Genomic DNA, 12,210 nt, shown 5'->3' on the forward strand with positions numbered 1-12,210 from the left:
ACCTCTCCTCTGGAGTCATTCCATGTATTGCTGCAGTGGGAGTCCTGTTCATTATGTAGACTGTTGTAGCAACTGCTTCAGCCCAATAAAAATCTGGCAAGTCTTTTTCATTGAGCATGGCACGAGATACCTCTCCAATATGCCTGTTTTTCCTTTCTGCAATTCCATTTTGTTGTGGGATATGACTGCATGAATATTGCTGCTTTATGCCATGCTCCTGCAGGAACCTTGCAAACTCATTTGAGAGGTACTCTCCCCCTCCATCTGACCTTAGGCATTTTATCTGCATGCCTGTTTCTTTTTCAACCATAGCTTTAAGAGTTTTGAAGTGCCCAAAAACTTCACTTTTCTTTTTCATAAAATACGCCCAAACTTTTCTGCTATAGTCATCAATAAAAGTGACAAAATAATGATAGCCTCCAAGAGATGTAGCTTTAGTAGTCCACACATCAGAGTGGATTAATTCCAATGGCTTCTCACTCTCTTGAACATGTCTAGGAAATGGTTTCCTTGCCTGTTTTCCAAACTGACAGGCTTCACATACCTTATGCATTTCTACAACCTTGAATTTGGGCAATCCTGCAACAATATTTTGGGCCTGCATTGATTTAAGTCGCGGTACATTAACATGACCAATGCGTTTATGCCAGATATCAATATCTGCAACTACACCGGTCCCATGTACAAACATTGCTGCACTCAATTCAGGCATGTCTGCATCCAACGTAAACATTCTGCCCTTCTTCTTTCCTTTTTCTATCAAGCGACCTTTATTTTTCATATCCTCAATAAAGCATCCATGAGGATTAAATCTGACCTGCAAGCCCTGCTCAACCATTTGACCAACAGAAACCAGATTCTTGGTGATATTCGGGACATGAAATACATCGGACAGGTTTTTCTTTTTCCCATCCTACATAGACAAAGGAATTTTTCCAATTTACACAATAGGATGTGCAATATCATCACCAGTCTCCACAAATCCTGGTTTCTCCATTTTCCTTGCATCCTCCATCCATTCTGCATGACCTGTCATGTAGTTTGATGCACCTGAGTCAACATACCATAAATCATTGCTTTCTTCTACACTTGTTACAGAATTATTCATGTGCTGCACCATAAACAAATGCTCATTTCTGTCATCACCCTGTCTACTAGAAGATGCATAATTCCCTTGTTGCAGTTTTCCATTCATGATGTCATTCTACTTTTTATAGCAGTCTTTAGCCATATGACCCATTTTACCATAGTAGTAGCATTCAACATTACTGTTTGCATTTTGGTCTCTTTGCCATCCACCACGACCTCTTTGGCTCCCCCTGCCTCTAGAGTTACCACGTCCTCCTCCAGAGGACTGGTTTTCTTGAGTTTGCTGCATATTCTGATTTCTACCACGGCCTCCATATCGGCCTCCTCTACCTCTGCCTCTACCTCTTCTAGCATTTGAGTAGAAGACAGATTCTTTTGAAGTTCCTCCTGAAGAAGATGCACCACCATTTCTCTGCTCCTCATAAATTAGAAGAGCAATCAACTCCTCAAAATCGGGAAATCTTTCACGGACGGAAATGGATGTTCGGAACTATGCATAATCCTTTCCTAAACCATTCAAGGTCATTGAGACTAAATCATCATCTTCCACTGGCGACCCAATGGAAGCAAGTGCATCTGCAATCTTATTCACCTTCATGTGGTAGTCATTGATGCTCATACTTTCTCTTTGCACATTGTGCAACTCTTGCTTGAGCTGCATTTTCCTGGCTTGCGTATTTGTGCTATACATTTTTGACAAAGTATCCCATGCCTCCTTTGGCGTACTTGCATCTTGAATATGCACAATCATAGAGTCTGAAATGCTGATAGACAGCCAGTACATAACTTTCCTGGCTCTCTCATGCCATGCTTTAAATGCCTGCATTTGCTGTTGATTGGGAACATCAGGAAGAACTGGTTCTTCTTCATTTCCTGCAACAAATTCCCAATATCTTTTTCCCATAAGGAAATTCGTCATTCTAAACTTCCATGCTTGGAAGTTGTTCTTGTCAAGCTTTTCAGTGACAATCTGTGAGAGAGAATCAGACGCCATTACAAAACACTGCAAAAAATTATGTCACTGCAAAGAACACAGCTTCAGCCTCACAAAGGCAAATCTGCAAAACTGACGAAAGTGGTATTTGACCACACAGTCACTTCCTAGTGATGATTTTGCATCAACAGGCAACAGGGATGATTCTGTAACTCCCAATGTCTCTGCGCACAAGCATACGATGCAATGTCTACAGTAACTTTTCACTGACCTGTAGAACAGTGGCTGCACAGCATAAAACTGGGCCTTTTCTTGAGTGCGTGCAGAAAACTTCCGCCTCCAAAATAGGCCCCGAAATGGCCTCAAATAAAAAAAACAAGGTCGCCAAGGGCTAAAGGCCTTTTCCCGCAACATATACTGCCCTCTTGCTTCAACGCGAAGGGCGTCTCAACCTGAGAGAATGCACTCCTGCACTTTCCGGTTGTGCTACCTGCAAAGATCTGCTCCCAAAACAGAAAATGAAAGCAACACTGCTCCTCTTACCAGAACACCGCGAGCTTGGCTTGCTTTCTTGAGCTCCTTACCATGAACAAGGTTCTAATATCATGTCAAGATTATGGGAGAGAAGGAAGGAGTCTCACTTGTAGCTTTCTTGCTTGCGCAATGGGGGAATACACACAAAGGTGGAGGCTGAAAACAGTTTTCCTCTTCTTAGTTTTGTAAGCCAAAAGAACTCTCGTACAAAGAAATAGAAGAACCCTATATATGGGTCTCATACTAAACTCAACTAACTAAGGTGGCATACTAACTGAGCCACGAACTAGAGTAGATAAGGATAGCTATCATGTAGCTATTATTCATGGGCGGTGTACCAACCGCGTCTGCAACTGACAAGTCGGTGACATAAATCCACAACGGTCACCCTGGCGTATCACGAGTAGAGCTCGATATCTCAACACACCATTCATGTCCCGGCCGACATGTTCCCTGCCCAACCCCATGGGAGCCCCGCACCAGCAGAGCCCCAATCGCCCGACCACCCAAATTCGTCCCGCCTCGTACAAATAGAGTAGCTCCACGTTGTGTAAATCCTTATTAAAAGCTACCTGGCTAGGACTCTTTGTCTCCAAATGGTTAAGTGTCCCCAATTGTACAAACTTTTCATATCTGCGTTTAATATATTTCACGTCTTTAGCAAAAGAAAAAGCTAACCAAGCGCAGGTGATAAATATCTAAGTCAACACCATAGAATTCAGGTAAGTGATGTCTCCTTGCATTGCACTGGTTTATTATAATTACGGCATATACCATGCATGTACTCTCATGAAGTGATGAGTGGATGCAGGATGATACAGGTCTTTGTGCGAAAGTGTTCAATGCCCGATCACCGCACGACCATCGACCCCACAAAGAGCCACGGCAAAGCCACACTGTCGACAGCAAAAATCACCCTTGCAGACTGGCCACATCGCATGGCCCAAAGCATATTCATGGGCTACGCTCTCTTTCTGGGTCAAGCTCTATAGTTGACTCACGGCAGTCGTTACCTCAATTGTACCAACATCGCGTGTGTTGCAAGGAGATTTGCAATATCTCAAGTGTATCTCCCCATCTCAACAACTGCTTCTCTAACAACGAGGCTAAAGGAACAATCATCATTGTAATATCCATTTCTTGAGCCTTCGAAGCTTGAAATTTTCCAACCCATTGAAAGGCTGCTAGCCTCAACATATTGCAATGGTTGTACTCAGGCAAGTCAAAAGAAAAAAAAAGAGAAGAGAAAGAAAGAAAGAAAGCAAGAAAAAAACACAAGAAAAAGAAACAAAAAAGAAAACAAAAAAAGAAAGAAAAAGGAGAAAAAAGAAAAAAGAAAAAAAGAAGAAAAAACAAAGACAAGAAATGAACGAAAAGAAGCACCCACAATCACAGCACAGCACCTAGGGGTCCTCAAATTAGGTACGTCCAGTGACCTTGATCGACTGGCTCCATCCCTAGTCCCCTAGCCCTTTAGCATCACCTGCAGTTGTTCAGGGCACATCAAGGGCAGGACATACCTAGGGAGCTTGTATCGCCTATGGTTAGACCTGTCACCCTGACCCACTTGCATAATTCCCTCTTGCACTTTGCCTTAATACCATTGAAATCAATTGTGGTAAGCACCGCACGATTGGCCATGAAATGTACACCGTCCTCATTAAGCAAGTCCAATAGCTTCCAGCTATCGAAAGTGCGGTGTCCTTGTATTCAATTATGCTACATCATGTAGTCACAATGCAAAGGATGTCTCATATACCTTCATGTGTACTTCTTCTCAACATGGACAACCTTGCTTCATCAACACATTGTTACGAGAAACTAGCCCGCGGTCTTCTAACTACGTAATATCTAAGTATGCATGAACACTCACATAATATCTGCACTGAAGTATATACATAGTTTGGGTCCTCAAGTGCAGGACAATACTCTCAGCTTGCTTAGAGTTGACCTGTCTCCCAAACTAATCAAATATGTCTTGTGCACGATAAGAAGACTAGCACTACCCCTTAGGGAGAAACCACACGAGAGGTTTTCAAATTGCAGGTATTGAAGCCTCCAACGAAATTTCAATCGCTCTTTAGTGACAGCCACCTCTGAATGCTTATCCCTTACCATCCGACAAGCCCGCAAAGAATCGGCATGTGCAGAATCCCCAACAAACCTACACTTGTGCTGGCCATCAATACAATCCCCAACACAGAACAGCCCTACCACCAACTCCAATAACCCTTCCACCAGCCACCTTGGCCACCAACAGGCCCCCAGGACCTTCTTTCACACCACCACCAACACTCCTCCACAAAAACCATAGGCGTCCTTGTCACCCACGTCTTCGGTGCATGCTACAGCTTGCTACCTACGACAGTGAGTGCCATGGGACTGGTACTCGTCTAGGAGAGGGGTAATGTTAACCCTCAAACGAACGAATGTGAAAAATCTGGAAAAGCTAAAGTAGAAGACAAAGACAAAGGCCAAGGAAAAGAGAAACGGAAGACAAAGGTGCACAAGGCAAAGCGCAAGTCAAAACTTTTGTAAAAGAGCATAAGTACATCATGGTTTAATTCAAGGAGCGCCAAGCTCTCACCCGTGCAATTTGTAATGTAGATGGGAAGTGGAAAGGAATCTAGGAAGATAGAAGGACAATGGGAAAAAGGGCCTAGGCTACGGCCGGCCATGTAAAAAAGAGGAAAAGGGGATGACCGCCCAAAAGCGATTTAGGGTTTTGTATATAAAGTTGAAAAGTGAATGAGAAGCTCATTCTTGTGTGTGGCCAAAAGTAGCTCTCCTCTTCTTCTTCTTCTTCTTGTTCTTGCTTGCTTGAGCTTGTGCTTGAGAGAGGGAGTGTGTAGAGTGTGAGGGTGAGGGACCGAGGAGGAGAAGCTCTCCATCTTCTCCTCTCTTCTTCTCTTCTCTTCTCTTCTCTTGTCTTGCTCGTGGCAATGGAGCTTGGAGCGTGGAGCTTGAGGATGGAGCTTGCTTGAAGCTTGCACCTGGATCGTGGCGCTATCGGAGTGCGCAGGAGAGGAGGTAATTCGAATGGCACAGAGGTAAGCTCACTACACCCGTAGATATGGATGGCGTGTCGGCTATGTGAGAGGTAGCCATTAGTGCTTGGCTTGGAATGCTTGAACAATAAGCAGTCCGTGGGTCTTGGCGGTTGAGCAAAAGCTCCCACATCATGCTTGGGTTTTTATACATGTTTCAAGTACACTAATCCATGTTTGATTGGATAGAAAATATGGATAGTAGTGATTTAACCTCTTAAGGAGCCATATCCCTACAATTTTTTATATTTTTGCACAGTATAAACATTGGTAATTTTTGAAATTAGTATTGATCATTAAGATGTATATTTTGGAGTTTATTGTGGCACTTTCACACGCATACTTAGTCTATAACTTATTAAACTAATGTTTATTTCAATGGTGGGACCAATATTTTCATCAAGTTTTTGCTTGTATTTACATCGAAAAAATCTTGGTTATAGGCCTTATTTGTTGTAGTGGAAGAGAAACTTCTCCATTCAAAAGGAAAAGGAGATATGCAACAGGAATCGATTAATTAGATGTAGGACACATGGAAGCCTTAAAGTCAATTTGTACTAAGGAAATGTAGTATAAGAAAAGAGGACTTCATTATACTAGCAATGAAACATTCCAAAATGTTTGAGGCATATCTATGGGGCATTCCAATCTTACTGATTCCTTTTAACTTGGTTATGCATCATTTCTCACTATATTTTAACTTTATGGCATTATTAAAATGTGTTGGCATGACTAGTAATAACTACTAGTTGCATTTCTTGGGCTTTAATTGACAATATGTGTTTTGTAGGTTAGATGAGGATCAAATTACCTAAATTTATTCTCATGTTTCACTTACTATAACTTGTGGAGTTAGTTGTGACATTGCCTTTGTATCTAGGTTTGAGACCCTTAAAGAGAGTTGTAATGGAGTTAGTGCAATCACCTCTTGCTCCATATGCAGGTGAAGCTTCGATATGCTTGAAGATGGCTCTTGGAGGGAGAATTTTGCGATAGCGGCATGCTTTACTTTGTAACATAAGCAAATAATTTTGTGGGGTATAGGTCTCTTATTAATACCGGATGTAATTGATTAGACAATAGACAAGCTTCTAGAAAGCACTAATTGGTGTCACTTCTTCAAGAGAGATTGGGTGCGTCTAGGGGGTACCCCGCAGGTCTCTTATCCAATATTAATAAGTAGACAAGGTCAAGTCTTCTAGGAAATACTGATTGATGTGTATGGAACTTCAAGAGAGTTTTAACTTTCTCTTGTTTTGTGATAAGAATGGTGGAGCTAATTAACTTGTATATATGACACGTTGGCTCTCTCCATCATCTAAATAGATGCCCACTTATCAGTTACAATATAGTTCACTTTTATAATACAACTTAGAGTATTCTCAAAAATTGAAAAAAAGGTTTTTAAAGCTACAAGCACATACGTAGCTTTTAAAAAAAGGGCTTTGAAGCTGCACGTGTAACAAACATTAATGTCTGTACCTCAGGAAGAGCATCAATAGAGTAGTTATCTCGATGCTAAGGAGATTCTTTTGAGAGAGAGAGAGAGAGAGAGAGATGGATGATTCTTTAGAGAGAGAGAGAGAAGGGGCGGGGGGGCGCGGGATGAATGGACGGATGACTCGCTGTCTAATGGCAGGAGCATCTGCTATACAGCAATTATTTGCTCGGGATTGATGGATGGATCGGAGGATCCGCTGTCGATAATTTTAGCATTGTTTAATGGGATGGAGTGGATCATCCATCTCTCTGTCATTCATTAAATAGTTCGCCAGTTAGTCTTATCGCCGACACCACACGTGACACCGCAGTACTAGACGTGATCCATAATCAGAGATCATCGCAAGGCCGTAAAATACTATTCTGATTGCTAATCGAGGAGTGATAATGATGATGATAAATAATGTTCTGATTGCTTTAAGGCAGTATAAATAAGGAGTGAGCAGCAGATGATTATAACGCCCAAAGGTGGAAGCTCGACTTTCTGTCGCCAGCTTATAACTATTTAGTATTCTTATAACTCCTCATCGATACATCGCAATCTTCTCTGCGCCATATCTTGCCCAGTATCGTTCATAACACAGAACAAGACTATGGCAGCGACGTACGCCTCCCACATTCGCGACAAGTACACAGACATCACTCAGGTAATTTGGGTTCGAAACTCCAAAGTAAATTACATTTTTCTCTGATCGCTCTCATTGATGGGGGCGCGGAGAGAGAGAGAGAGAGAGAGAGCGCAAGAGCACATCTGCTACTGGTGCAACAACAGGTTACAGAGGCTCTCAGGAAGGCTGGGCTTGAATCATCGAACCTAATTGTTGGTATTGATTTTACCAAGAGTAACGAGTGGACAGGTAAAATGAATTGCACTTACAATTATAGCCTATCGATCAATGTATGCTTTGCCGGCCACCCATCCTTATTTCAGTTCAAGGTTATTCGATATCGTTGTATTGTGACCGATCAAAGTGTACTTGCTATTGATCATCATCTTGTCTTGTACATTTGTCTAATATCACTGCCTGATCCCTAGCTTGTATGGCCTCCCTCAATACACCGCCTCAGGCGGCTAGGAGGTGTTATATTAAATTAGCAAGTCGAGACACTGATCAGATATTTGTTGGGATTTTGTATTTACATGGTTTCGAATCTTGTTACGTTGGTAGAAGATGATAAATATCAATGGGAGTGTCTATTTTGGTTGACAACAAACAGTTACATATTGACCACACTCGAAAATTGTTCTTATTGTTATGAACCTCCTAACATCGATTGTTAGATCGTATTAGTATGATTAAGACAACGATCACTAAGCTAGATCTCGAGGAGATAATTTACCAAGTTATATTGTATATGGCATTTTATCTCCGTCCATCACTACTCGCTGTTGGAATATGAGATCACATTAGCCTTGCAAGGCTAATGATAAGTGTTGTTTATACCTCACATTGGATTTAAATATTCTTATAGGTCAATACTCTTTCGATGGACTTAGCCTTCATGCGCTTCTTCCTAATGGAAAGAATCCTTATGAGCAAGCAATTTCAATCATTGGAAGGACACTCTTGGAATTCGATGAAGATAACCTGATCCCTTGTTTCGGTTTTGGAGACGGTTTGCCACTCTTTCATCTTTTTGTGCTCTCCTCAAGATTTGCACTAGATTGCGTGCTCCTTGATCAACTCAAGTCCTTCTAATAGTTCCCCATGTGCCTTCCTTGTAATCACAGCAACCACCCATGACCGAAGCTGCTTCAACTTCAACCTAGATAAAAGTCCTTGTGCTGGTTTTGAAGCAGTCTTGAAACGCTATAGAGAAATACTTCCCAATATCAACCTCTCTGGTTAGTCATCTACCCAACTACTTAATATGTACTGGTGACTAGCTCCAATTGATGATACTATAATTATCTATTGTGTACATCTGATAAGAAAAACATTTTAATCCTTTTAGATTTAAATCAATGTTAATGTTCTATGCAGGCCCCACTTCTTTTGCACCTATTATCCATGCTGCAATAGATGTTGTGAAACAAAATGGAGACCAATTTCATGTTCTTATTATTATTGCTGATGGCCAAGTATGTTAACCAATACAATTTAATATGTAAATCAATATGGTTTCCAAGTCACAAGTCAAGGGGACATTGGGTAGAATGTAAGAAATTAAATTGTATTGACCAGGTAACAGGTAATGTGAGAGGAGGGATGTTGAGTGTGCAAGAGAAGGCAACCATTGATGCCATTGTTGCTGCAAGGTACACTAGTAACATACAAGTTAATTAGAATGTAATTTATGTGATCATGAGCTCATGATATGTATCTTTGAGTTTCACAGTAATTACCCTTTATCAATTGTTTTGGTGGGGGTTGGAGATGGGCCATGGGACAAGATGAAATGGTTCGATGATGCTATTCCACAACGCAAGTTTGACAACTTTCAGGTGCTTTTCAAACAAGCCACTTTTGTTAATTTCCTAGTTTGCACATATCAATTTTCATCAAAAGAGCTTAAGATTTCTTACAACTCTATTGGGAGAGAGTGAGTAGCGCATGGAGGGGGTGCAACAAAAAAGGGGGGGAGAGAGAGAGAGAGAGAGTGTGTGTGTGTGTGTGTGTGTGTACCTAAATAGATGCACATTAGTCATTGCAAAAATACAATCAAAATACCAAATGAAAATGTATCTCTAGTTTCATTTAAGTGAATGTAGATCTCCTCAATGTAGAAATCGATAAGCCAAAACAAAAGAGAATTTGGAATGCATGTAATGATCATGAGTACTCAATGAGACCAATTGTTTGTGTCGAGGTACTAGGAACGATAGGTTTTATTAACATGCTGCATTGTATTCTAGGACACACTAGATTTCATTGTCCTAAAGTATCTCTACATTTCATGTTGCAGTTTGTAAACTTCGCTGAGGTCATGTCAAGAGGTTGTACTCTAGCCGAAAAAGAAGGGCAATTTGCTCTAGCGGCATTGATGGAGATACCTAAGCAGTATAAGGCAATCTAGCAACTTGAAGGGTTAAGGTAGAAACATAAAACAAATAGCTTCATTTTGCATATGAGATTTGTTTCATGCTTCAAAGCTGAAGGGCTTTGACTAAGTCTAATAGATTTTCTTGGTCTTATAGGCAAGCACAACCAAGACCTAACATTCCATGCTGAAAATCACATCCACAAGCTCCTTCACAAGTTGAACATCATGGATGCAAGCCAATGTCTACTTATGGTTACAATTGACGATTGAGAACACTTGGTGTTGCTAAATGGGGAGTAGCAAAGATGAGAAAAATGGCATGTTGTTCGAGCCATTGCCTCAACTATAATAAGTTATACAAAGTAGCAATCAAGGCTACATGCATAATACTATATATGTAGCCCGAAGAATAAAGGAATAAATTTTGCGGTTGACATTTGTTTCTATATATAACACATATAAATCTAGTGTGCACATCATGAAGATGAGCTTTTGTATTTGCGTAAAGTGAAAAGTATATGGGTCAATAATTGCATGTAGTAGTCTAGCTGAATTTATTGAAAACATTTAGATTCTTCATCATTATCATAACTTAAGAGAATATTAAAAGAAATATATGTACCACCTTTACCATGCTAGAGTGTCTCTCTAATCGACATCCACAATGTTACCATTATCTCTTTCTATAATCCAAGAAAGTCCAAAGACATTTCACACTATAGATGTTAAAATGGTATTATGGTTGATACTAAGAAGAGAGGGTCCAAGGATCAAGGGTACACCTCTAAAAGGTAGATAAAATGCCAAGGTCAAGCGTGAATAAACTTTGTATATAAGACCCTATGTTGTCAAGGAGGGGGTAGACAAAAACCACCAAGATTCAAGGCACAAGATATGAGAGGTGAAAGAATCGAGATGAAACCAAAAGACACAAAACAAACTCTTGAAGAAAACTCTATATACTATAGTAGCACATAAAACTTACAAACTTTGCATCCAAGGCAATGTCTCAAACAAAAATTTGGCAAGATGATAGCTTGACCACATTATGCAACCTTAATCACTTTGCTACAGTGATACACATTGATACGAGACTCTAAAACTCTGCCAAGAATACTCCAAAGTACAATAGACCTCTCCAATGTAGTTCACTCCCAATTTTTTCTCAAATCTCTATGAGAAGTACCTCCTTGCAAAAGTAAAACAACTCCAAAATATCACCCATAGTAGTAGGTATAAATACATCCAAACCTAGATTCTCCAAATTTAGCTCTCCCAAGAAAGTTTGTTTGGTCTAAAGGCACCCACGATCTCAAGAAAAAACTATAGTCCTTCAACTCAAGGGAGTTACTTGTGTGTGTGAATACCTAGAATCCACAAATATATCAATCTTTGACATATTTATAGCCCTCTTGATTAGCTCAACCCTATTCTTTCTTTGTGATTTCCATGCTTTTCCCATTCCATAACTCAAGATTGGTTTAAATTTGAGACTCAAGGGAGAATTTGTCTTTTAGCTAACCTTGATTTTCATGAAATAATCTCAACTACAAAGGTAGTGATGACGAAACCTTCAACCTATTGAGAATATACTCCTCACCTGTGCGAATCATGGGGTTGTTATTCATTGCTTGGGCACCATGTTACTTTACTTTTTACAAAGCGAGTATATCTTAGTCATAACCATATAGTATGATTTTTTCTTTTCACCATTTAATTTGAACTTTGGGAACACCTCTTGGGTACTCACTTACTCTTTAGATTATCCATTCATGAACTTTATAAAATAGATGGTCACTTGACTTGGCAGGTTAGTTCATATTTAAAGTAATTCCTTTGCAACATATGTAAACTCCATGGGTAACTTATGTAAACTCTCTCATTCACTTGGCCAGTCTTTTCCATGTCCCAAACTTCTTGTCAAATGCTTGTCTATGCATAAACAATGCATTAATTCTACCAATCACTTGTCATGACACACTGATGAAATCTTATTATTTAAATGAAACCCGTAGGTTTTCACTGAGTGGATACGTAGTGCCTTGATATCCACCCCCTCTAAACATGCATACCCTCTAGCATGGATTATCCATTCATGGACTTTATAAAATAGATGGTCAC

General features: G+C 40.3%; 1 protein-coding gene across 1 annotated transcript; it reads left to right on the forward strand.

Annotated features, from left to right (window-relative positions):
* Positions 1-7,555: 7,555 nt before the first annotated feature.
* LOC148010593 (E3 ubiquitin-protein ligase RGLG3-like) lies at positions 7,556-10,542 on the forward strand. Its single transcript, XM_087672267.1, has 9 exons — positions 7,556-7,751; positions 7,877-7,961; positions 8,578-8,721; positions 8,837-8,950; positions 9,090-9,187; positions 9,291-9,364; positions 9,445-9,550; positions 10,012-10,139; positions 10,244-10,542. Exons 1-8 carry the CDS (start codon positions 7,698-7,700, stop codon positions 10,120-10,122), a joined length of 786 nt encoding a protein of 261 aa, XP_087528393.1. The 5' UTR covers positions 7,556-7,697; the 3' UTR covers positions 10,123-10,139; positions 10,244-10,542.
* The last annotated feature ends 1,668 nt before the right edge of the window (positions 10,543-12,210 follow it).

This window comes from Lygodium microphyllum, chromosome 29 (genome assembly GCF_053477565.2).
Source record: "Lygodium microphyllum isolate KBCC chromosome 29, Lygodium_microphyllum_v1.1.10, whole genome shotgun sequence".
Classification (NCBI taxonomy): Eukaryota; Viridiplantae; Streptophyta; class Polypodiopsida; order Schizaeales; family Lygodiaceae; genus Lygodium; species Lygodium microphyllum.

Coding starts and splice junctions, on each gene's coding strand:
- LOC148010593 (XM_087672267.1), top strand. CDS start 7,698: ATGGCAGCGACGTACGCCTCCCACATTCGCGACAAGTACACAGACATC. Junction 7,752..7,876: donor AGTACACAGACATCACTCAG/GTAATTTGGGTT, acceptor GTGCAACAACAG/GTTACAGAGGCTCTCAGGAA. Junction 9,365..9,444: donor GATGCCATTGTTGCTGCAAG/GTACACTAGTAA, acceptor TGAGTTTCACAG/TAATTACCCTTTATCAATTG.